We start from the raw sequence: 27,748 nt of genomic DNA, 5'->3' as shown, positions 1-27,748 counted from the left end.
GCCCAAAAACATAACTGCATATATACAACGGATGATTAGGGCAAAAAAAAAAAAAAAAAATTGAGATTAAAGTCGTACACTTACGAGATTAAACTCGTAAATGTACGAGAATAATCTTGAAATAAAAATAAATAAATAAATAAATTACGTGGCCCTAATTCTCCGTCGTACATATACGATGTTCTATCAGTAGGTTTCTGCAGTGGTTTCTATTTTGGTTGCATGTTTTATTGTAATGCACTAGCACACACAGCATTCCCAGGAGGTTCCTAGCCCTTTGGTTTTTATCACTGCTGTCAGTGTGTGTCAGCGTGGCTAATCTCCTGCAAATATAGTCTCCATTAACACGTGTGTCTGGGTCAGGGTCAAGGACTTCATAAACCGGGGTTAGTTCTTTTAAAGGAAATATTAGATTAGGGGGGGGGCTAAATGGTATATGCTGTATTTTATTTTTGTTTGTCAGTTATTCGTTACATCTAAATAAACAGAAATGAATACAAGCTTTCTTCATATTAATTTGTGAAAATAATCTTTTTCATTTTACTTTGGGCATGTGAAGAGTTGAATTCAAAGGGGGAATCACAACCTAAATAATTCAACTAAACAAAAACCAACAACCAACAACTACATGTTGGATTGAAAGCAAACAACAACTGTAGATTCACTGCTTAATATATTTTAGAGGGCGTAAAATAGGCAAATGTTTTGACAGAAAAATAACTAATTCTCTATGTCGCGTGTTTGTATTTGTGTGCTCCTGTGTATTTATATCGGTGTCTTTTGTCTTCACACAGTGTGCTTCGTGCCTGAGGACATATTTTTAGAGAAATAGGACAAAACTGTATAAAGCAGTGTGCTGTCAGATCCAAGGCTGTATAAGAACAAAGAGCCTTCACTGCCATGCCCCATCAAACCTGACAGCAATGTCAGAATCTGTGTGTAGTAGACATCCCAATGAAACGGAGAGATTTATGGAAATCAAGGTAACTGTTAGCAACACTGTCCTCCCTTGACTGCATCAGTATAGGGCCACACATCACAAAGTGTTTCAAGGTTAACCAATTCTTGTCAAAATAATTTGTGTTTTGTGTTCAAGTCTGCCCTGAAATGGGCCACACGTAACAGGAGCTGGGACTGTATGTGAGTGTTTTGTTCATCACAGATGTAGTGCAGTGTGAGGGCCACAGATCGAACACTGTGTTTATTAAGACAAAGAAGATCAATTCTGCCTCATTGATCACTCACTAAATCAATAATTGCTTTGACAACAACAGTGGGAATCGAGCAAAGCACTCAGTCAGATAAAATCACAGAAAAGCAGCAATCTTTTTCCATCGATGGGCCATTTCTTTGTGTTCGGATTTAGATTTTAAGATGTGCTCTTAGCCTTTCCACATTTATAAATCACAATCACACTTCAGGGCATCATGGTTAATGTGTAACATGAGCAAAGTGCGTTGACTTGCCTTACAGCTAAAGTGAATGGGTGTTGTATTTCCTGAAAAACAAACTGAAAGAGCAACATGCCTCAAACGACAGAAGATGGAAGCTTTATAAGTGTTTGCTAATAAATGGTAGATTGACTCACACCTACCCATCATTTTTGATGATTTTTGTCAGTCTAACAAGCTGTAAAAAGAGGATTTTTATCAGTACATGCAAACCCACCACTTAATTTCTGAGAAAATAAACACCTCAAGAACAACTCAGATTTCTACTGACGGGATTCATCTTTGTGGCTTTAAGTGAGGGAAATCAAGTCCTCTTGCACAGGTTCAATGTTTTAAGGACATATTTCTTTTGTAAAATCAGATCAATTTTATTATAACACTAAACTTTAAGGTCTACAGAGTCAAAGTTATGGCTGTATGTTGTTCCCTTTGCTGTTTGTTTGACTTTGTTAAGGTGATTTATGTGCCTCGTTGGGTCAAATTTTGGATTGTTGTTGTCCGCTCCATAGTTCCTCCTTATAGTGGAGCATAACACAAGTCTGTCTTGTGCTGTTGATTGGTGTATGTAGAAGTCTGAAGACTCACTCACTGTCATCCAAATTGACCTTTGTGTGCAAATACAGCAATCGAAATTTTTCCTAACCTAAGCTGGAGTAAATGGCTCTCAGCATTCCTGATGAAGGGCAGTAAGGAGTGGTGTCCAGATAAAAAAAAAAGAGACTAATGTAAAACTTGTTTTAAGCTGCAGGTTTCTGTTCATCAGCTAATACACTAATGAACAGAAACCATGACGACTGGCTGGATGGAAATCACGTTTAAAACTAAAAGATACACTTATGTGAAGGCAATTCTTTTTCTCTTTCAAATCTTTTACGATCATAAAAACTGAAAAATAAACAGTTATGTAGCTGACTGTACTCTGATGTTTTAGATGAAAGTTTAGTGTTATAGAGTATCCTGAATACACAAGACGACAAGCATGCACATGAGCATGATGTCTTACTTTCTGTTGTTGATTTCACACTTTAACAATTATTGTTGACACTGTGACTAAAAATAGCAATGTAATAACAACAGAAAAAAGAGGACTAATAGAATTGATTAAAACAATGGAGTTCAAAATGCTGGAAAATGTGTTTGTTTAGAAAATACATGGTGTGTTTAGGAAAAGGACGAAAATTCCTCAGAGCAGCTTAACAATACTGTATCAGGAACAACACACAAAACAATGAGCCAGTGTTGTTGTCCAAATTTTCACGACATGGGAAACAGAGCTTCTACAATGCTCTCTATTGGTCAAAGCAGGTCGACATCTTCAAAGGACAGATGTACAACAGCTGCTTTGTCAGTGACATATACAGTATTATACCGTATCTCCACAGTGTGCTGTGTTTTTTTTTTTCTCAGGCTAACTTTTCACACCCTGCTGTCTGTGGACCAAATGACCATCCGACCCTGAGATAACAGCAATGAACACCTTTGACAGTTGTCGATAACACCTTAGGAGTAATAGATTTTGTCTTTTTTTCTGCTTTGCCCTTTAAAGCTTTTATTTATTTCCTTTGGTCTCATTATGACTGTTTCTCTGACTTTGATTCTTCCTCTTAGTGAAGTTCGAGTTGTGATGAAGTTATGTCATATCTCAAAGACTTTTGGAGTGTCATTTCTTGTGCGAGCAATTTGTTCGAGTGGGTGCAGAGTGTCAAGGCCACCGTAAGCTGCGGAGTTAACTACCATCTGGAGGAGAGACAGCGCGAGAGGACTGTTGTAACAGAATAAGAGAGAGAGAGTAGGGAAGGATAAAAAAAAAAAAAAGGAAATGTACAGCTAGAGGGTACCAACAAGGGTCCTTCAAATCCTTAAAGAGAATCACAAACACACACACACACACACACACAAACACGATCCTTTGAAAATTGAACAGTACTGCATGTTTTTATTGTATTCAGCATGTAACAGGTCTTACAGGTCTGACTTTAACCCAAAGAAATAACCAGCTCTCCTTATATCGTTCGTTCTTTCCTTCCCATAACCTTTCTTTAGATTCTTCCCTCTGCTCTCCCTTTACTTCTTCAAACTCTATTCCCTCATTTCTCCCAGTTTATCTTTGCTGCTCTGAAAGCTGCAGGACAGTTGAAGCAGACCTGTGCAGGAGTCTGAATGAGGTGTTTTACAATGGAGAATAAATCCCAATTGACTAAATTAATGATAAGAGTGTGTGTATGTGTGCACAAATGAAAACTGCTAAGTGGCTTTCAAAGTTCATTTGCTGCTTTCCCAGAGGGTGAGTGTGTGTGTGTGTGTGTGTGTGTGTGTGTGTGTGTGTGTGTGTGTGTGTGTGTGTGTGTGTGTGTGTGTGTGTGTGTGTGTGTGTGTGTGTGTGTGTGTGTGTGTGTGTGTGTGTGTGTGTGTTACCTGAGGCAGTGTTGATGGTCCTGACGGCCTCCCTGGCACTGACTCTGTTGTTAGGGGGGTAGTCAGGGACAGAGTTTTCGTTACGCTTCTCTGGCATCCGTGGACTCACCTTGGCAGGTAGATGACTGAAAAACCGGGAGATGGAAAGTAGGTGATAAAGTAAGGGGGAAGAGGGAATTCGTTTTGGGGAAAATGGAGAGTGTTGTGCAGGAAGAACAAAAGAAGAGAATAAAATCTATTTTTCTAATTTTTGGGGAATTTACCTTTTTTTATTGATAAGACAGTTTAGAAGGAACTGGAAATGCAGGGAGGTGAGAGCAGGGCAGACATGCATCAAAGGGCCACGGCTGGGAGTCCGACCTGCTGCTGATGTGCTGAGGACCGTAGCCTCTGTTTATGGGGTGCCTGTTTTTGGACTTAGCTAAACCAGCACCAACACGGTGTAAACTACTTCTTAGTGTATGAGTGTTTAGGAGTGTTTATGTGTGTTCAAATATGTGTGAGCGACAGACAGAACCAGTAAAGATTTGTTCCTGAAGCACCACCTCATTTCCATCATCCATTTCCATTTAAACGCACACCACCATGACACATGTACGCATGCACACACACATGAGTGTTTTGCATTTAGGTCCATTATCTTGTTCAGTGTGACAACAGGACTATGACACAAAGCCAATCACACACACACACACACACACACACACACACACACACACACACACACACACACACACACACACACACACACACACACACACACACACACATACACACCGAACACACACACACAGGCACACCAACATCTTCCTGATTCCACACATGACGACCTGACATGGCGGTTCCCCGATTGGCTCACCCTGATTGGCTGTGCTGCTCATCAATGGCGTCCACGGCACTCTCGACAGAGCTCAGAAGAGACTGGATCTGATTGGCTGATTCCTTCAGCAGGAAACGGGTCACAAACTGCTCTACGTTGGTCCCTCTCTCATAAACCTGTGGAAACAAAACCATAAACATTTGTGATTTTAATACGGGAATTTTGGGGGACTTTGTTTAAAAAAAAAAAAAAAAAAAACGACCAAAGCAATGATTCTTCTCTTTTGTCTTGGCTTTCACGCATCAGAGTGCAGAACCACAGCCTCCTGGTTTCACACTTTCATCCATACACATTCTTGGAACAAATCCTTCTCCGAAAATCTCTGAGTTGAAGGGACCCTCAAGGTGGACAGGCAGCTTGCAGGGTGACCATAATAAAAAATAGAAAAGTGCCTTTTTTCTTTATCTCCTTCATTTCTTCCTCTTCTCCCTCAGTGTCTTCCCTGACTCATGGTTAGGACCGTGGCCTGAAGGTTTGTTGACGTAAATCTTTTAGTCTGAGTTTAAAGCTTAGCCCATGGGGAGTCAAAAGTGCTGCTTTGTACGTTTTTTTACTGTTCAGATTCTCGAGGCCAGGCTAAAATGTTCTTCACATTTTTCTTGGTAAACACAACCAAAAAGTGACAAATAAGCCTGTAAATCAATAAAGCCCTGAGTTGTCTCCGTCAATCACAGTTCTAATAACGGTTCATTCACACAGACAAACTAAGCGATGGAGCTCTTGCGACACTCTTGCGTATTGATCCATTAGGTAATCAATCATTTCATTGACCTGTTTTAAATGTCACGTTGGGGGGGGAATCTATTCAAAAACAGACATGACTGGTGTTGCAGACCTGTTAATGTGGACAGGTTGAAAAGCTGTTTTTAACTTAATGAATTAGACATTCTCAAGGATAGGAGTAAAAAGATGAAATCCTGACGACAGCATTAAAGAACCTCTGAGCTGCACTGAAAGCAAGGTCGACATGATGAACTGGCAGAGGAGTTGGCTGCTTCAGGCAAGACTGGAGCTGCTGATTTAACTCTCATCATCATGTCAGAGCTACCTTACATTTTTTAGGCATTTTCTTGAAAAATCACCTCCCCCATAATGTGTTTCTCAGTCCGGCCTCCCATATATTTGAAACCTTTTACAAAAAGACGGTAATCCAGGTTCTGTTAAACCAAGATTGCACAGAATGTTTAAGTTTCTAGGCATCAGGAAACATAGCTTTGGAAGTTGAGAGCAAGGACAAAACGAAAAACAGGATAATCATTTGCGGACGATGACTTTGGCTCACATGTTCTCACTATACTTGACAAAAATATGGCAACCTGGTCTGTGTCCCTAAAATGTAAAGTATAATGCTGTGGGTACCCCTCCAGCATCTGCAATAATAAGTAATACTCTATGTAAAGTAACCAAGTTAGCGGTAGTAAATATGCAATGTAGGAGCCACATTTTAGTTTTATCTGAGATCCAAGTTAAAAAATGACAAACACTATGTTCCTAAAGGATGCTAAATTAGGTTTTCTTGATGCAATGATTGTGGAGGAGCATCACACATTTTGTGAGTCTTGTGAGCCTTGGTGGGGGGGGGGGGGGCCTCATTAAACATTCCACTTGTGTCCCTACATTTTCCATGGGCCGCCTGCATTTGTCAACACTCGTCAACATTAGCTTGAAGATTTTACCTAAAAACACAATCCACTGTCGAAGCCTCCTTTTTTTTTACGTCTGTCTGAAATCAGAAGCAAATAGTACTTATTTCTAGCAGCAAACCTGTAACTACGCTTAACAATGATCGCCATTTGTGCTTTGCAAAAATGAACAATTGAACAGGTGTACCTACAGTTACTAAAGGGTCTTATTTAAAGGTCAACTGACTCCAAAATCATTTGACACAAGAAGCTACACTACCAACTTTCTTGTGCTGCAGATGGTTACAGCCAAGAAATGTTCAGAATTACACATGAGAACCTCATTATCAAACGGCAGGCCGCAATTGACTACTTGCACTTTGCACACCAGAGAGCGGAGTCAGTCGGTCATGTCGGCTTTACTGTCAGAAGTCACAATGCAGTGATTCAGGGAGACAATTAAGGTTCCTGTGCAGTCAGCCGTTCTCACCGTGCTTTAATCAAAGACAAACGCTCTCTTGAGACACAGAAACACAGAGGTTGCATTGACTTCCGTTATCACAGTGAATTACTTTTACGAAACACACGTCCACTCAAACAAGCATGCACTCACATACATACAAACATACAAACACATAAAGGGAAACACATCCAGTCAGCTTGTTCTAGCTTTCAGTCATATTGTTAATTGGGATCAGTGTTTTTATGTTATGTAACTTCTGCCCATCACTGATAAAAGCTTATCTGCCAGGACAATTAAACCATACTGATTCAGTTATACTTGAACCATTTTTATTTGTTTAAATGTTACTAGCTCGATAATTCGTAGTTATTATTCGTTTGTGATTATGAAACATATTAGCTCAAATCTCTTCAATTGAGGTCTGAAAACTTCTCAGGTATCCTGCCCAGGGGGCCTCAGGACGAGGTTACAAAGAAGACTCAAGGCCTCACCAACATGCTAGCTGGATTAGCACAAACACAGCAGTTGCTCACCTTGCCTACAGGATTTCAAGTAATCCAGCATTGGCAGAACAGCCAAACATCAGACGAGTAATTATAAACAGGAGGGGGAGTTTATTGGAGTCTTCTTAAAAATAAGTTGTGTTCTGCAAGATGGTAAATTCTATTGTAACAACTGGCTCCATAGCTCACCCCTCTTTTCCCTCCACACTTTATATCTCTCTCTGTCCTGTGCGTGCCTATCATGCTCTCTATCCTTCTGCCGAGTGTGTCCCTCGGGCCCGGCTACAAAACCTGGGATATAAAAGCTGTGATCTATAATTCACACAGATCACTGACCCAGGAGATACATGGTCTTTCTCCGCTGGCTCCCTGAAGACAGCCAGGTGATTAGCTGCAGCGTGTGTTTTCGTTACAGCTGTGTCTGTAAATGTGTGTTTATCTGCTGGGATGTGGGTGTAGCTGTGTGTGAGTTCAACACAGGACAAATGAGTAATCAATTGTTGTTGTTTTTTAATAATGCACTCAAAAAAAAAAAACACCAACAGTGTTATATTGTTAAAGTCCAGTTTTGGTCTGTGTACAATGCTAACATTGTATGTTATAAAACGCAACACCCCACCCACCCTGTACTTCCTGCATGAGTTGGCTAATCCTGTTTACATTAATTTAATTACAAGCTAGACAATAATCTACATACAGAACAGATGTGAGCAGATGTTATGATATAAAGCATTTGAAGGTAATCCAGGAAATTCATAACTGTAAGCATTAATCAAAATTAAGACAAAAATGCCATTAGTGTGCTTAAAATCAGGTTCATTCAAAAACACAACAACACCTTGGTAATGTAACAACATTCACCAAAGTTTGATTTTTTTTGTATACCTTTTTGGTGTAAAATCATCTGATTCAGTATTTTTCTCATTCATAACATTATTTTAAAATGGTCAATTATCCATCTATTGCGGTTTTTTGTACGGATTCAAAAGATATTAACCATTCCTAAATTCTCAGGTTTTTAAGGACAGGTTTTACGGATTAACGTGTCTGTTTCTATGTGATGATTGATGAGAAAGGTCTTGAGAGCTTCAAAAGTGGAATTTTCAACACATCACAGAAGCCTTATTGAAATAGCGCACAGAGGCAAAAGGCCCCGAAGTCAGTTTAGGTATCAAGTTTTTTCATTACTACTAAGTGAAGGTGACATGATTTTTATGAGATCTGAAAAATTCCATCAAGTAGGAGTTATTGCTAGGCCAACAGGGTCATAAAGCCTCTGTGTGTGTAGTGCCCTAGTGTGTTTTTGTTTCATACACCATATATTTCCTCTCACTTTTTGAACCAGAGGTTTGCCACCTTTGAGAAACCAGCACCGAAGAACCTAACTGTATTCAACAAATGATCCCCAGCTTGGCCTCCTTAACCTAGACAGCTTGTAACAAAATGCCGAGGCTTTTTAGGTTGGATCAGCTATATCTGAACCAGTTCGCTGGCTTTCTTCCATCGCTGCAACACCTGTTGGTTTATTGTTTGTCTTGCAAACCCAAGGACCAAAACAGTGGTGTGGAGATGCCTTAAACCGCCTAATTCTCTTGTTAAAACAAAAAGAAACCATTCAGCACCAGAATTCAAGCCCTGCTGCTTGCTTACCCAAACTCTTTCATCCACGTCTACACTCCCTCCCGCCCACCACGCTCTGCCAATGAAAGGCGTCTGATCCAACCTTAAAGAGCCCATATTATGCCCTTGTTGGGGTTCGTATATTTAATCTATGTACCTACTTTTGTACGTTCACAATAGATAAAGTCCGTGTCTGTTTTCATGTACGAGCAGTACATTCTCCTTGCTCCCTCTACGCTCTGAGTCCGTCAGCTGCACTCTGTTGAGCCCACATTGTTAGACCCCACGTGGGCCAAGTCTGCTCTGATTGGTCTGCCGATCCGCTCTGTCCTTATTGGTCAGTTGCTCAGCACGCGCCTCGGAATTTCGACATGAGCTGCAGGGCTTGCCACAACGAGCCAATGGACTTAGATCAGTGATCTCACACTGACAATGACGTCACACTGACACATTTTTATTGAGGGGGGCTAGAACCGAGCGTTACATGCGGCTAATGCTACAGCTAACAGGAGGACGTAGGAGAAGCCGCGTTTCCGCGGACTTCAAATTTTTGCACATAGATGTGCCTAAACATGCACAGGACACTTGGAAAACACACTAAAGAGCATATAAAACCAGAAAAAGCATAATATGGGACCTTTAACAACAGGACCCTAACTGTCTAACTAGACTGTTCTCACCTGTCAACTCCCGGTGGTGGAACGAACTACCAAACTCCAGACCCAGCGCTTTCATTTCACCTACACACTTAATGATATTGATGATGAGGATGATGATCTTTAGAAAGGTTTTGATGCAGAACTCTCAAGAAAAGCTGTCGATGTTGTGCTTTGCCTCTGTGCAATGCCTGTCAGCTGTGTCCCATCAGACTTAAAGCTGTTCGTTTGCACTTACTGACGTTGTTCTAGATCCTTGCTTGTTCTTACTCTCTGATGTACATCGCTTGGATAAAAGCGTCTGCTAAATGAATCGTAGAATTGCACAATTGAAACTTAAGAAGCCCTACTGGCTGCTGCACTGTTGACAGAGAAGCAAGCACTTCAACATCGCATGTGTCCTTAAAAGTCTGATGATATAAGGTAAGGTACTTCCCCAATCAAAATGACACACTAACAAACACGCACACTGATACAAAGCCTGTGTAAAGTCTGCTGATAAGATGGAGGTTGCTGATTACAGGGGGTTGGAAAAGGTGGGATCAGTGATTATAGAAATTTATTTAATCTTCCGTGTCTCTGATGAAAATATAGAACCTGCTTAGAGCGATGGGAGTGAAAATGATAGACCTCCTGTTTGATGGGCGTAATCAGCTGATAACCTCTGGTGTAATGTTTTCAATCAGTCTCACAGTTACACAACTTCTGAATATTTTTCCAACTTTCCAAAGACCTTCACAAGAAAGTCACTTAAACATTAAAATACCATAACCTAACAACGGTGCGTTTTCTCTTCCAGTCTTTTTAATACTGGCAATAAAAATGGCCATTATGTTCCAGCAGCACAGGGCACAGAATAAAACAGGGGAAAATGTGGTTTATATCTCATCTACCAACAGTCAGTGGCTGTATCTGAAACCTCTTACTATAAGTGTTATAGTATAACCTTCTGAAAATTAGCCCATAAAGGATTGTCTTTAAAGATTTTATTTGGATATTTACATGTTTCTAGACAGGACATAGGACGGATATATGGATTCATTTTAAATAACCCAATTTAAAGGTCAGCTCTGACATAGAACACATAAGGAATTAATTAGTTTTGTTCGAATTTGAATAAAGTCACATTCTTTACCTAATCCTATAACCAACGTGCTTTGTCTGTTAGCTGTGACTTTCAATGTCCAGCACTTTGTTCGCCCATTAACCACCCCCATTATGACTGCCTCAAAGTGTAATTATGTTCCCATTCCCTTTATGAAAAAAAGATGGTAATGTATGGAACAACAGTCATTTCCTTGACAACTGCAGCAAATTACTTCCATTCATGTCACTGACAAGTAACCATTTTAGACATTTTCCTATGGATATTTAGTAAGCTGCTTTTGAGGACAATCCTCCATGCAATCATGTAAGTCCTTTAAAGTATCCATTCTTAGTATAGTATTTAATAAAGCAATGGGACATTAAAGACGTAATTCCCTTTACAAACTGGGAGGGTAGAGGTCAATCGGCGAGCTTCTGCCTACCAATCAGTGATGACAGGGTACTGCATGATGAGACCGAGAGTGGCTCTCCTTCTCGGATAACCCCTAATCAAGCACAATGATTGGGGTCACGTAATTGGGTTTTAAGTGTGGTTTAAGCCTCAAAATGTCACAATAAACAACCCCATGTTCTTGACATACACTGGAGTGTCAAGCACTGGATGTGTTTTGAAGGAGTCGCAGGCTGAACATCGCTCAGACAGACTTTTGGAGAGGGGATGTAAGTATTAGTATTGATCCACTGGTAATTTCCCTTATCCTTGAGCTTAGCCTGAAGCAGCTTGATCCGTCTCCCAGGAGGGAAACCAAGTCCCCTCAAACAGCTCTCAGACAAGGGGATACAAAGGAAAAAAAGAAGTCTGGGACACAAAAGCTGTTTTCAGACCGCAGGAATTATGAACTATTTTAGTTCCTAAAACCCCGTTTAGAGGAACCTTTATAGCTCCTGCTTCAGACCCATGGCAGTGCGAATGCAAGCAGAAAAGAAATTCCAGGACAGCATTAAGTTAAGTGTAGCTAGACACTTTAAGTGTCATACATCTAGGGGTGTCATAGTAATTCATTATAACTTGATTTAATAAAACTATTAAAAAAAAGGTACTTCTGATGAAAGAATCAATGAACAGCTTAAAGTCAATAACCATGATGTAAAGCATGTCAGTTACAGTAAGCAAAATACAGACATTAAGATGAATCAAGCAGAGCACGTAAACAGCATGTTCTGTTTGATTTGTCACATGTGTCCTCTCAATGTTTGGTCAGCTTTTTGTTGTAACAAACAAGCCAACAGTTTGTAAGGCTGAGGCTTATCACAGTATGCTCAGCATCTTCTATAAAGGACAATACATTGAATATTCCCTTTTGATTAGCCATGTCATATGCTCAGCAGGGATATGGTCTTTTTTTATTTAACGGGTAAAGCTTAATTATTTTATAAGGTACAATATAAGAATGTTACGATTTCATTCAGCAGACACTTTTGTCCAAAGCAACCTAAACTGCAAGTTAGTTCAACACAAGCAAGGACCTAGACAGAGGCAAACAACATACTGTATATGTAAGTGCCTATAACCTTCAGGACCGATTATACACAGGCGCCCCAAGGCAGTGCATCAAGGCAATGCAATCTGCGTTTAGAAAAATATTTAAAAAAATTCAAGGACTTCATATAAGCTTAAGACATTTTAAATGTAGAGGGATGGTTTTGAATTAGATGCAAGCAGTGGAGTAAGATGAACAGTGGAGTGACGCGCTGTTTTGGGTTTGTTGAAGACGAGTCCTGCTGCTGCATTGTGGATCATCTGTAAAGTTTTGAAAGTGCATGCAGCAAGGCTGTCTTGTGTGGTGAGGCCGGCCAGTAGGGAGCTGCAGTATTCTATGTGTGCTGTGCAGTGGTTAGCACTGTTGCCTTACAGTGAGACTGTTCCTGTTTGAATCCCTGTCCGACAGGGCCTTTCTATGTGGAGTTTGCATGTTCTCACAGTGCATGTGTGGGTTCTCTCAGGGTTGTCCGGCTTCCTACCATCTCTGTGTCTCTAACTTTGTGTACTATTTGTCTTGACCATACCTCTCTTGGGAATCAGACTTGTTGTCCTAATGAGATTGTCTTAATCTCTCCGATGTGGTTCATAGATCAGGTCAGATTGTGGGGCTGTTAATGTGCTTGCCACAAAAGTTCTGTTCATAATTTTTTGGCTGTCCGTTTTACAACATTCTCATTTATGAAAAGTCAGTTCAGTTTGAACAAGAACGGGAGCGTATGATTTTCCAAACTAATCGAGTTAAAGGCGTGATTTAAACAGATGTAACACAGAGCGTTCTGCTAATAGTGGATAGCTCAAGAGAGGGCAGAAAAACCTTTTGTTCATCCTGCCACTCCACCACTAAACAGGCTGGCACAGTAGAAACAAAAAGATCAGAGATGAGAGAATAGAGGTCAAGAGGAGAGAAGAATCAAGAGGAGAGAAGAAAGGGCTACACGGCATGTAGATTTTAGTATTGTGTTAGCATTTTTTTTCTCTTGGCTTCAGGGCTCAGGCCGTGCAACACCCACATCTCAGCCAATCAAGGTGTGCACTCTGGAGGCTATCTAAGTTCCTTATCTGTAGATTTTTTTATTACTTTTATTGTTTTTGGTCTTTTTTGCAATGGCATCTAAAAACAATCTGGATTTCCAGCCTGAGGAGGATGCGCTGATTTTAAGTTATGGTGTTTTCTTTCTCAACACTCTGCAGTAGGCCTCTATCAGCCAGGATGGCAGACGTTTGATGTGTTAGGAAGCACAGTTTTATACTAGCTGGCCCGCTACATTGGAAAACCTTCACAGCCCTGCCTAGGCTTCACACATCCACCAATTAAAATGGTATCCTAGCAACCCCAGTCAATATGTCTCTAAGCAACACCATTTTAGCATTATATGATATCTGAGCTGCAAACAGTACCACTGAGAAATATTTCACTTTTAACTGTTCCTTTTCCCTTCTCACTGTCATGGCCGCCCTCAGATATCACAAACACTCATAGTCCGATGACTTTGTTCAGTCATTGTGTACTTTAACACAGCCACACAGACACACAAAAACACTTAAGCAGATTCTCTTGTTCCCTTTTCAAGAACTTAGCGTCTTTGTGATGAAGATGTCCCAGGTTCAAGCCAATGGAAGTTCAACTACATGCGGATAGCAAATGTGTGTGTGTGTGTGTGTGTGTGTGTGTGTGTGTGTGTGTGTGTGTGAGTGTGTGTGTAGTTTGTGAGGGTGTGAGGGTGTGTTCCTATGTGCAGTTTAGGACTAATGGTATACTCGAATGACTGACCACCCGCTGCTTTTACTCCAGAGATATCTACCAGTCCATTAGCAAGACTCTCAGCTGAGCACACACACACACACACACACACACACACACACACACAACTGCCAGCAGGAGCCTTTTCGTGTCGAGTTTTCGTGCCCTCCCGATGCCTGGGTGTGTTCTCTCTGGGTACTCTGGCAGTTCAAAGACAAGCCTATTAGGTTAACCGGTGACTCTAAATGGCCCATAGGTGTAAGCGTGGCTGGGTGTTTGACTCTATATGTCAGCCCTTTGATTGACTGGCGACCTGTTCAAGGGTGTACCCTACGTGGGATTGGCTCCACCCAACCGCAACCCTAGATGGGATAAACTGTCCAGAAAATGGAAGGATGGATGGATGGATATCCCAAGTTAATAATTATTGGTAAGCTACTAGTATTTCATTCTGTTAATGTGTGCTACATTTCCAAGACGGTGCTGTATTGAAATGTCATTAAATCTGGAACAACATAGCTATTCAGCATCCTACATGTTTGGCATAAACTCTTATAACACCGTGTCCTAGCAGCACGTGAGCAGCAGATATTGCGTTGTATCGCACATAATCGCTCGCCAGCTGTCCAAATGGCATCGTTTAAATATTTACTTATTTCCTCTGTGAATTTCAGTCATCTAGTACTTTTGTATTGAATGTGGATAAACAGATGCGTGGTGCTTTGTATTTACAAGCTGTTGTCTCTAATCATAACACTCGGACTCGTCAATTAACGTCTCACAGTGAGCCCAATAACAAAAAGTTTGTCTCCGATGTTGACACAAGTCAAAGCACAATATCTCTTTCACGGATGTAGATATCTCCACGTTGTAAAATAAGCTAACAAGCTCTGTCCAAAATCAAACTTCAAAGGATGATTAGAAGACACTCTGCTCTCTTTCTTCCAGTTCCATTTAATTTAATAACCCATACTGTTTTAGAAATGAGAACTACACAACACAAAATTACAAATCTGCAAGTAAATATTCTGAATTAAGCCTACTCATCTCCATGGGGGAAGTTTGTGTTTGCAGTCAGGATTGAACACATCTTCTCCATAAATAGAAAAAAGATAATACATAACCAAATGTTCTGTTTATTGGAGCGATTTAACTGTTGGAAGTGTGTGAAACAGCAGGCAACATGCCTAAGTTTGTTTATAAACAGACGGCAAGCTCATTAACAGGCATCACAAACATACAGACGCTTCAGATATTAAGCCAGCATCATCGGCCTTCAGAGAGAGACAAGAACACAGAGGGAGTCAGGGAGACAAGGTGGATGGAGGATGGAGGTCTCTGTCAGAGTTGAGGACAGAGTGAGAGAAAGTGTTGGAGTAGATGGCAAAGGAAGGAGGTAAGGAGAGGGAAAAACAGGAAGAGAAGTGCAAAGAGGAAGACGTGAGGCGGGTAGGGAGAAAGTAGGGCAATGTACTGTACATTATGTTGAGCTTTCTATATCAATTGTGTGTTTTACTCTCTTAGACTGCACCTTACATCAAATCCCTCAGTGGAGTTCTTCTCTCTTCTCTTCTTTCAGCCAATTACCCATTCCCCTATCTTCCCCCCCCCCCCCCTGCTCCCACTGACACACACTGACTCTCCCTTTCTCACTCCTACAGTCCTCTGCATTATTCATACTCTGGGTGTAACCTCATCAGTCAGCACACACAACCGACAACAACACAACACACCCTCTCTTTTTCTCACTATCACATACAGTGCGCATATGCATGCACACTCAAGCACACACATGGTGACACAAATTATTCATGTACACATCATTAACCAATATGGGAGACACTGAGGATGTAGTCAGTCAGTCAGTCAGTCAGTTAGATGTGAATACATCACTCACATGTCCAACCTGTACAACACCTTGAACATATAACCCAGTACTGTACTTTTACAGTACTGTACAGTAACACGCTTACTCCACTATACTGCCATACTACTATAAATAGTATGGCAGCTTAATCCAAATTCTGTCTGGGAATGCTCCCTTGTAAAAAATACATATATTCAGGTATATTATTTTACAACACTTTTTTTTTACAATACAGTCCAATTCTCTTAAACACAATTAAGATCTAGCTTATTAATTCAGACAGAAAGTTTAAATATCAGTCTTAAACTATGGCGACACAATCTATAGATGTGCGCCCTGCACAACCCTCAAAAAACCAACACTGCACTGAGATTCATTATGGACCTTCGTGTGTCGTTGTTATAATAAGGATGGGTGGCCCTCTCTCGCAAAATTGATTGGCATCTTTTTTTTTAATAAACTCTTAAAGGATAAAAAGCCTTCATACCTCACTGAACTCATTCATTTCCCAGATATTTTTTTGTTTATTTTCAACAAACACGCACGTCAAATCAATTACTTTTACATGTTCTTTGAGTTAGAACAGAACTAGGAAAGACTGCTTTAATTATGCTGCGCCTGAAATTTATAACAACACACAACATCTGCTTGAAATCAGTTTTACCTTTAGTTGTTATACATAAGTGTACAGCATTTATGTTCTCACCATTTTAGTCACTGAAATTGACTATTTTAGTTCATTTTAAGGCTTCATCTTTAACATATTATTTTAACTTCCCATTGTCCTAACTTATGTGAGTTTATATTCCAGTTTAGTGATATAATGGTAAATAGACTTGAGCATGTATGTAACGTTTTCTAGTCTTCTAACTACTCAAAGAGCTTTTACACCGCAGGTTAATGCCACTCCCACTAGTGGCAGAGACTGCTGCTATGTAAAGTGTCCATCAGATCAACAAATACCCCTCATACACATTCAAACGCCGCCGACGAAGCAACAGGTTGGATGTCTTACTGGAGCTGACAAGAGGAACAAGAGAGGAATAGAAAAACACAAACAGAGAAGAGAAAGGATAGGAACACTAGACAAACAAATGAAGGAGAAAGGAAGTTGAAGATCAGCTGAAGTGGGTGATCAGCTGAGGGGAGTGTTAGGGGAGGCTGAATGCTTTGGTGAACCAGGAGAGTGCTGTACCGGAGACGCCAAGGTGTTCAGATAGGTGGTTGAGGAGGATGGTGTGGGAGTTAAAAGCTGCAGAGAGGTCTACGAGGATGAGGATGCTGATGGAGCCTGAGTCTGCAGCGATGAGGAGGTCATTGGTGATTTGAATGAGGGTGGTTTCTGTGTAGTTAAATTTTGGAAAGTATGCATGTTAGCTTTAGTGACACCTAAAGTGTACCAATGGAGACATATGCTGATGTTAAACTGATAAAACTGTGACAAAACCCCTCAACAAACAATGATATTAAATCCATTAAATCTAAAGTTATAGTGTTCCTGTCTGGAGCTCAGTCAGAGGAGTAAAACATTGTTTGCTGAAGAGAAGCTAAACTGAAGAGAAATGTTTCAGCCAAGTAGGCTAACTAACACTCAGAAGTGGAAGCTGATTAGAACTCTGAAGAACAGCTGTAGATGTTGTGCTTTGCCTCTGTGCAATGCCTGCCAGCACCTGTATGTCTGATCAGATTTAAAGCTTTTCCTTTGCACTTACTGACGTTGTTTCCTCCTTTCTAGATCCTTGCTAGAGTCGTCGTCTCTCAACCAGAAGGTCGAGGGTTCAATCCCCGGCTCCTGCAGCAACATGTTCAATTTGTTCTTGGGCAAGACACTTAACCCCAAATTGCTCCCGTTGCTGCGTCGGTGGCGTTTAAATGCGTATGAATGGATTAGTTACTTCTGATGGTCTCACTACATAGCAGCCTCTGCCATCAGTGTGTGAATGGGTAGGTTTGACATGCGATGTAAAAAGTGCTTTGAGTAGTCGGAAGACTAGTGAAGCGCTATAAGCTCAAGTCCATTTACCATGTAATGGTTTATCAGTATCACTGACGGAGCAGCCGAGCCTCCTCCTCCTTCAGACTTTGATAGCAACCATGAAAGATGTCGTTTTTGACCTCCCTAACTTCTTTGTGTCAATGTTTTGACCTCTTACTGATCCTTGAACTCTTTCTCCATTACACTCTGGCCCGTCGGTTTCTGTTCACTTTTTTTCTGTCTGCCCCTGCATTTCGTGCCCTTTAAAAAAAAATCATCTTCACCCCGACATGTCTTTATCATTACCTCTCACAGTTCCTCAGTCTGTCATTCTCTGATTCTAACGTAAACACCCGTAAGATACAGCACTTGAGCTACTGTATCCTTTGCTCCTTTGTTACCATGGAAACCAGGCTTCAGGGGCTAAGATATACACTTGCTATCAGGGTTTACGCCGCTTAGTTATTAGATATATAAGTCCAACCTAAACTGAACTCCTGACAGCAGGAGGCTACGTACACACACAATCCTGACAAACACACACTCAGGAGATACTGCTGCCCATGCACAGCGGTACTATCACCTAGAGACATTCTTTATTTGTAATCATTACACCTGCCATGTATGTAATTTATAAAGTGCCCTCACAAATGATCAGTTTCTATGGTGACGACCTCCACTTACTCATCTTGTCAGAGTATATTGAGCTATAAATTAAAAAGCTGAAATTGGATGTCATTTTTTTGTGTACAGTAGATATGATTCTGTCTCCCTGTTATTTTTCTCTGCCAAGGACCTTTAAAGATATTTTTTTTAAATTCTTCATTAGAAAAGATGCAAATAAATATGGAGCAAAGAAAATAACTAGGACTTTGAAAATAAATATCATTTTTAAAATATTTAGCTTAATACTTTAGAGTTATAATCCTTTTGGTTTGAATGAAGGTAAACTACTGCTTAAAGGTTTAATTTATAACATTTGATAAAGTAGATGTCTCACTGTAGCACAAGTCTCTCAGACCAAAACGAACCTTTGCCCACTCTCTAGTCAATGCCCGATGTCCTCTGCAAGCGCTGCGGCCCGTCTCAGGCACTCCATTCTGGTCCACTAAGAATCCACACCCTGTCTATTTTCAACAAAAGCGCTTCCAGTGCAAATCAAGCTGAGCAGAGCAGATAGAGAGAAGTTAGGCACAGGAACACATAGTGCATCCTGTCAATTATAGAAATAAAAAAACAACACCTTGTAAAGCCTGCCAATCATATATCCCATCACTACATCAACATAATGTCAAAATAGGCACCAAATGAAGAGCAAATCAACCTAGAAAAGTCAAAGTACGGCAGCCTGTTGTTTGGGTGTTGCACTCTTTATTACCGCATGATCTTGTAATTTTCCTTCCAGTAGGTTAGGGCTCCTTTGGATGACGCAAAACCACGGCGCAGATGGAGCGGAGCGCACACAGATGCTGTGGGGCGTTAGTGTACTGACTGACTGCTGTTTGTAGGACTAAAGTGAAGTATTTCAGACCAAACAAAGTCTTTTCTGCTGTTTGGGAAGTCAGTTGGTTCTCCTGCAATTTTATTCCTGCGACGACACTCTGCCATTATGCCTCTGCAAACAAGAGTCTCTGAGTGGATGAAACCATCTCTCTTCCCCTGCGTGGTGGCAGGGCTAATGGCTCTACAGGCAGGTGTTCACATGAAAAAAAGTTATGTATGAAACATGTTGAGCGTCTATTTTTCAAGTTTTATTTTGTGGCTTTTGCCTTTTTATTTAGATGGGACAGTGGATCGGGAGAGGAAGTGGGGAATTAAATGCGGGAAAAGACCCACTGGTCAGACTTGAACCCCGGTTTCGTCTGGAGGACGATTTGCCTACGTACATGTGGTGCGTCCTAACTGCTAGGCCATCTGCGCGCCCCACCTTTGAGCCTCTAAGTGACACATAATCAAGCTGAAGAAAGGCCCGTCCACACAGTGTGAACACAGAGCAAAGAACAACAAATCCAGAGGGAGTTGGACTTCACCCTTTTAAAAAAAAAATACATTACTCGTCTATATATTTATTTAGGATATTTTAGATATTTGCCATATTAATTTTTTTAAAGTTGCATACAGACCTTAAGAAAAACTAAAGGAAATATATAATTGATGTGATTATAGCCAAATAAGTATGGCCAAAATAGCATGATATATTGTTGTAAGACTGGAAAATGATGCCATTATAGTAAAAACCTTTGTAAAATCAATAGTTCTAACATTCTAAAAGGGAAATAATACATGCTAACCTTCACTCCACTTCTGCATTTCAAACACTGTACAACATCTGTTCATTAAATTCTAATGATTAAGTGGTGAACGTAATAAAAACTCTCACTGTATCAGCTGACCGAGCAAGCTGGGATGTAACAATGACTTCTGTTTCATTCTATATTCAGCACCAGCTTCACTTCCTACCAACCTCTTGCCACACCCACTCTCCTCTTCTTCTTTCTACTTTTCATTTATTTCCTTTCTTTCCATAACCCAGACTCCTCCATCGATCTTCCTCCTCTCTTACTCTCCTTATCCTGCCCACTCCTTAGTGTGTACCGATCAAATTGCCTCCCTCCATCCCTGATCCTCTTCACCTTAATCTTCATGAAGAAAGGAGAGGATGAAGAGGATGAGCTAGGGGAGGCTGTGATGGCTTGGGGGTAGGGGAAGACAATAGAGCTGAGATGAAAGAGGAGAAGATGAGAGAAAGGAGAGGCGAGAAAGAAGAGGAGATGAGGAGGAGGAGTCTGATGAGGAGCAGTTGAAAAGCTCATGGAGGGTAACTCACCAGCACCAAACAATTTCCTGACCAGATTTTGAAAAAAAGATGGCCTTAACAGGATTTTAGTCAGAGATAAACAATGTCTGCGTGTATGTGTGTTGCGGCGAGTGTGTTTATTTGTGAAGAGTTGTCAATGAGACTTGGGCCTTGTTTAGTGAAAGCTTGAAATAATAAAGTGCTAATGAGAGTGGCTCATTAGACTAGTGTTTATGTCGGACAGACGGGATTTAATGAATTCTCCCTCTTCCCTCTTTGTAGTAGACAGACACACACACACACACACACACACACACACACACACACACACACACACACACACACACACACACACACACACACACACACACACACACACACACACACCTTGTGTCCTCATGGGAGGAGCTGTAACTTAAAGTATCTCCACCTGCTGGAGAGCCAATTAAAATTGTTTTCTGGAATCACTTCTGACTATGATGGGATAGAGTTGAAACAAGCATCATTTTGAAGAAGCTTTTCAAAACACTTTCTACACCCTTAGGGAATATGTATTTGTTTTCAAACACCTTCGAAATCACGAGAGGTGTCTCCTGGGAATATGAGCAGGAAGATGTTGTAGTTAAGAGGCAGGCATGCAAGGGGGGCTTTCTCAAAATCTTTCACAGCAAAACAAACTGACTGTCAGCTTTCCTTTCCTAAAAGTTTTCCATTTCACACAACAAGGAGTTGTCTAGGAAAAGAAGTGTAACAAGAGGAACCTGAATGTATGGAACTGGCAGGGAGACGTCAGAGATGCCAAAAGAAGCCCGTAGTCCGTCCAACTTCATGGTTCAGCTTATACAAAAGTTTGCTGAATAATCTGTTATTCTGAACGACCGGGCCAATGTAGACTGACATCAACTCTAGTCTCCATGACAACTGTCCCTTAAGTATCCTGTCTCTGTGGCAACAGTTGCCACTGTAACCTGCATGTGCTCTTTAATTAAAGTCTTTAAAATGTCACCAGGTTAATAAAACATGTTTAATCAAGTATATAATCAAGCTATATTTTCATATATATATGTGTTGTGTTATTTCTAAAAGTGTCATCTAGTTCTTCATGAGGTACAGCAGGTAACGGCAAGAAGTCAAGTGCTGGTTGTGTACTGTCTTACTGTTGTGAAGATGTTGTTAGTGTATGCTTTGTTTCTTCACAGAGACGTTGTCTATGTCTCCTGCCCAGGGACTACAGGTGAATTAGCTTATAGCTAACTCTGGTACAGCTAATTGGCTGTACACTGTCCCTGTCAAAATAAACAAATAAATAAAAAAGTCAGAGTCCATGGCATTCTTGAGCATGTATCAGCGGTGGCAAAAGCAGGAAGTTAAGTATAGTTAACAATTTGTTGTTTGTCACCATCAGTGACAACTTTTAGGAATATTCATTTTCCTGCATTCTGAACAATTTTCACCTTTTTGTGCCCTCTAATCATGATCTAGTCTTTGGTCCTCTTTTAAGTCTTTTTTGAAATCTCCATCAGTATTCAACTGGCACATTTTCATTCAGACATGATGGGAATAGCCTTGCAAAAGTCCTATAACTGTGTTAGGCTATGTAGTTCATATTAAGTTCATATGATATTTTGTATGACATAACTGGATTTTATTTCAGTTTTAAATTCAGGTAATGGCAAAGGGAAAGAGAGCTGCAGCATGAAAGGAAATAAATGACAACATCCTGGTTAAAGTGCTAAATGAAACGGTGTATGACCAATCTGGTCAATTACCACTAATTCCTTTTATAGACGTACTGGGTAAAACTGTGTATTAACATTTTCATGAGTTAATGATTTTGCAATGTAGACATTATTAGGCAATGAAATGTAAATCAAATAATCGTACCAGATACAAAGCAGATCATACAGTTGTCTTTGAACTAACATCTGCTTTCTTTGTGAATTAGTGGGATAATTACAATTTATAAACCTGGAATGATCTGAAATGAGGTCAGAGGTGGTTGAAGCTTATTAATCACCACTAATTACTTTAGGATCTGCTCATTTACAAAATCTCATGAGCCTCGTAATGGGCGGCAACTACTGCTTCCACTTATTGATACACTGACAGTCCAAATAATGAATACTGCATGAAGTGAATGGACATATCATATTTGCATGAATTATAACTGTGTTACTTGTCCCTCTGGGAGCACAAAGGGACAGATGATGAGCGATGGTGACACAGTCATTGATTATGAGCATCTTTCTGGTTACTAATTTGTGTGGTTAAGTGAGTTACAACTGTGGATATTATACTACACACATTCAGAAACAGAGCAACCTAGAATTGAATGCAGGTATTTCATTGACTACTGCATTATGTTTTAATCCAGTAACAGTCTAATTTTATTCAGCTCTTTTTTACCCTGTGAGAATTTGGAAATCTATTTTGTACCAGCAGAGCCAATAAATCTTGGGTGTAAATTTTAGCTGAATAATCTTGAGACTCATTTTGTTCTTGCTGCAAAGCTCCATTATTTTCCAGACAATTACTTTTATATTAATTGGAAAAAAAAACACTTCTTTACAGTACTGTAAGGTAACTGCAGAGTAAGGTATGTCTACCCCTTCCACTTAATCTTTCACTCTGTATCAATATTCATTGAGGTGGATGGAGAGATAATCAATTCTCTCTGGGCTCTGAAAGGCCATGCCTTCTGCTCAGGCTAATATCACACTCTGTCTTTTAGCTCCACCCACTCTGCTTCCTCTCATCTGACTCAGTTTTGATATTTTCTCCTGTTTCTAGATGGATGAAAAAGAAAACACTTGATGGATTGATTCTAATGTTTTCCAGTTCAGATTGTTTTGATTACTATCTCTCATGCCTAAAAGTTCACATGAAGGGATCTTTTAGGAAGAAAAGAAAAAGACAGAAATTCATGAGATGGGGGCTTTGGAGAGGTGAAGTGAACTTTTAGGCCCACAGTATGGACAGGAAGAAATTATATATTGGGACCCAGAGAATGTAAGAGGGAAAATAAAGGTGTTTGCATCAAGGGGTTCTCCTCTTTCTAAGGGAAATATTAAATTGAAACATGTGTATCTTAAACTGTCCAGTGGTGTATGTTCGTATTTCTACCAGCTGGTACCCACTCAGACAGTCCCCTGAAATGAAGATTTACTTCAAGGAGGTCATTCAACTTTAGAGAAGCAATCAACAGACAGCTGGATTTGTAAATCATTCAAATAAATAAATCCAGGTCATAAATTCAAAGGACCCTCACTCAAAAACATAAACCCTCGGTCTTGTCTTTTGCTGGAGGACTAGACTACGAGAGAGCGTTGGTTAGCATTGGCTAAACATATTCAGCTTTCTTCTTCACAGGTAGACAGAGAGGACTGTACTTAAATACAAAATCAGTCCAGGCATACATCATGTTAAACATGACAAACATGCACACCATCAATCCCACCAACAATGATGTAACTACCAATGGTGCAACCAGTGGAATGTAGCGGGGCCCACTCCCTTTGGAACTGTCAGCCAATATTTTATTATTACTGATGGCATTAAACAAACGCCTGTCAGCACTCTGTAAAGTAGGAAAATTCAATAAGAAATACGTCATGACGTGAAGCGTCATTTTCATGGCTATTTGTTTATTTCTCATCAATACGCTGTTTAAGCTGCCTATTGAACCAATACTGGATGTTTGGTTGGTTAATTAGACAAGGTTGGGGTGGTTTGAGGCAGGCTGTTAGATCACTATGGAATAATGAGCTCTTTGACTGCTGTCCATGGTGCTGATCAGAGGCTGGTTTGGATGACAGTTTCATGGTGCTGCATTTTGACATAAATTGCCCACAAAGAAACTTATGTTGGTGCGTATTCAACCAACTTCCTAAAGATCAGAATTAGAATTAGAACTCAGACTTTTATTTATCACCAAATTTCAATAGCAAATTTCAATACTTTGCATTTATAATTGAATGTTTAAAATTATGTTATTTTCCATGTCAACAAAGTTTTATAAAATCCATATTCGCAATATGAATCAATTCTTACCAGAAAGTTGATTTGGCAATCAATTGAAAGCAAATACATTTAGTAGATTATCCTTCAATACTGAAACATGACTTAAAGCAGGAGACTCTTACATATTAAGAAATAAGCAGAAGTGCATTAACAAAATCCCTCATCAACATCCGATGGTCCCCAGTTAATGCAGCATCTGCACTTTTCAGAAGTTTCAGTTAAGTAGCTCTGTTTCATACAAGCCCTTTCTTTGTGAAACTATTGTACGTATTGTTGCCCACGTCAGCAAGGCATAGATCTGGTCACAACATGCCAACCTGACGATGTCTCTGGACCCGAGATTTCCACAACGTTTGATATAATGGCAGCAGTTTCCATGGAGATGGGATACTTAAGGGACAGTTGTATGGATTAATTTATGTCAGTCTACATCAAGCCAGAGCCACCATAGGCTTTATTTGGCATCACTGATATCCTCCTGACAGTTTCATACTTCCAGGTACCTCTTCTGACACTCCTTTTATAATTATGGAAGAGCTACAGACAGTCTATATAACAGCTTTACAAACACCTTTATAAAGAGATCCCTAGTCCTTCAGATAGGATGTGGTGGGCGATGCTCGCCGCTTTCTACATGTTGCACTTCACGAAAGTATCTGCACTCGGCTGAAGTGCTTCGTCCCACCAGGAATATTCCTGCTTGACAGATTACCAGTTCTGCCCTGTACATACAGGCCATGAAGTATTTCACCTCCTTCAACTGCACCAAATGATTAACAGTGAACGAGTATTATAAGTGTATCATCATTACCAGTGTTTCTTTCCATCATTGTCTAAGGAGTTTAATATGCCTCCACCATTTCTCCTGAATACTGCATAATACAAAAACTAAATACAAATTAGTTGAGGTGGAGTTGAAGCCTGATATCCCTCAAGAACTGTGAATCATTTGTCTGCCAGTCTGCCATAATTAATTTTCTGCTGTGCCTAAGTGGCAAGTGTGTTCTGACGCAGCTGCACGAGGCCAAAAGATGAACTCAGATTCCCCCAAACAACTGGTGTTTTCAATGGCTTTAAAGGCTTTATATGAGATTTTTCACACTTAAATATAATAGAAATCAAGTATATCCTCTGAAAATAACTCTGTGAGTCATGACTGTCTACAATGGGTGTAACACACGAGTCCCACTGTCTGTGATGTTTTCCGAGTTTTCCGAGTCCTATCTTCAGTTTGTTTACATCGCCAGGACGGCGGCTGACTCTGAATTCCTTTAAACAACCTTTATTCCTCACAAATAAAAGTTGTTTAATTGAGGGACTAGAGAAAAGAAGAATAACATACTGTACTCACTGCTTAACTGCGTTTCTAGATCACGGTCATTTTGTGTAAATTTACATGAAGTGTGAAGATACCAGCATAATAAAGATCGCTAGCATTAGCATGCAAACACAACTATGCACCGCAAGTTGTTTTGGTTTCATGCTGGTGCTCATCTGCTGGATCAAAAAATTGCATATAAAGCCTTTAAGTACAAGCATAAGTATTACATCAATCATTTTAAAAACAATAAAACTAAATCAAGGAAATTTACAATAATCTAGATTAAATAAATGGCAGAAGGAAAAAAAACCTTGGAAAAGAAAAAGAACTATGGGAACAGGTGAGGGTCAAACACTCTAGTTTTTGTGGTGTGTCCGGCTCCTTCGCTACCCATCAGCCCCGTCTGCCTTTTTTTGGCCGATTCAACATGAGAGAGAGGAATCTCTCTGATTGGATTTTCTCTTAATTTATCTCCAGCTGTCGACACAGGTTCGGGAAAGCCCCTTGAGCCTGCCACTGTAGTACATGCACTGTACATGCTTTCACCCATTTAGTGCGGTTTCTCCTTATTTGTTGCCTCCGCTTCTTCTTGTTTCTTTACTAAAAGACCATGGGCTAAAAAAAAACTTTAACTGCCATTTCCAACTTTTTCTCAAACATTATTCTCGATTAGTAGGCTGCCTACAATATGAGTGGTGCGCGACAGCTGAGTGAAAATGGTCTTCTTGTATCATAAGTTTTAAAAATGGACTACTGCTGCCTGCTGGCATGGAGAGTTATTTCCTCTCACCTATGCGCAGAACGTACGTGGTTGTTGGCCGTCGGCTATAGTATTTGTGGTGTGTTCTAGTGCAACTTTTTGGCCAAGGCGTGGGGCGACGCCACAGGCAGCCTTCGTCGCCACTAGTTCTTTGTTGTCTGCTTGGTATGTCAGGGCCTTTAGTGTCAACCAATTCCATTGGTCATCAGTGGCAAAATCTGGCTCTTAAATGCTCCATCTCACCCAGAGAAAATAAAAGTGTTCATTCAAACGTCTTTATACCAATCATGTAAGATTAAAATGTTAAATGTTATCTTTGTTGAGCTGACAAAAAACATGTAAATTGCCATTCCATAAAGTCACTGAGAGGCCTTATCTAGAGTGAGCACACCAAGAATGCATAACAATGATTCAGGTACAAGCCCATTGTGATGGAGGGACTTAAGGAAAGGAGATAGTAGATATTTGCTCTCTGTCTTGGTTAATAGAAGTGCTGCTGAATTCTGAATGAGAAGAAACTTCTTTATCGATTTCTTTAGTAGACCAGGAGGAGAGGCAAGACTGTTATTAATAAAAATAAAAGTATCAGTCTCTCACTAAATGCTTCATTTAGTCCATTTTCCTTGGTTTATAAAATGAGGTTTTAATGGGACTGAAAACTCCCAATCTTTGTTTGGTATCATAAAATGATATGACATCCACAATTTAATAAAACATGAATTGAAATAGTTCATCAACAAGAGTTGTTGGGAGATAAAGACATGTTTAGTTATGTGTAAACTGCAAATATAAAGAAATATATAAAAATTAATCCAATGCAATCTTTGATTGTATTTTTTCATTGGACATATAAAACGTTTGAACAACAGAGGCTCAAGAATGGAGCCTTGAGGGACCTTACTTGTTAAGCTGCTGTTAGCTCGGGAGATCTTTAGGTCTAATTCACAAAGCATATAGCGCCAATGATATTCAGGCGCAAACACACCTATAAAGTTGTCATGTCAGAGTTTGCTCTTGTTTTGCCTCTGCATGTGAATAGAAGCTTTCTGCACCATTAGGAGCTGCTC

At 40.2% G+C, this 27,748-nt stretch overlaps 1 protein-coding gene across 2 annotated transcripts in view; it reads right to left on the bottom strand.

Moving 5' to 3' along the window:
* The window catches only part of necab2 (N-terminal EF-hand calcium binding protein 2), a 127,742-nt gene that overhangs the window by 57,150 nt on the left and 42,844 nt on the right, over nucleotides 1-27,748 (bottom strand). For both annotated transcript variants that reach the window (XM_020644269.3, XM_065956740.1), the window contains exons 6-7: nucleotides 4,726-4,862; nucleotides 3,867-3,991 (exon numbers count right to left, since the gene is read on the bottom strand). In XM_020644269.3, coding sequence (XP_020499925.2) covers nucleotides 3,867-3,991; nucleotides 4,726-4,862 — 262 coding nt within the window. The remainder of the gene's footprint in view (nucleotides 1-3,866; nucleotides 3,992-4,725; nucleotides 4,863-27,748) is intronic.

The sequence above is a fragment of the Labrus bergylta genome, chromosome 7 (genome assembly GCF_963930695.1).
Source record: "Labrus bergylta chromosome 7, fLabBer1.1, whole genome shotgun sequence".
Classification (NCBI taxonomy): Eukaryota; Metazoa; Chordata; class Actinopteri; order Labriformes; family Labridae; genus Labrus; species Labrus bergylta.
This window is presented reverse-complemented; position numbering and strand designations above follow the sequence as displayed.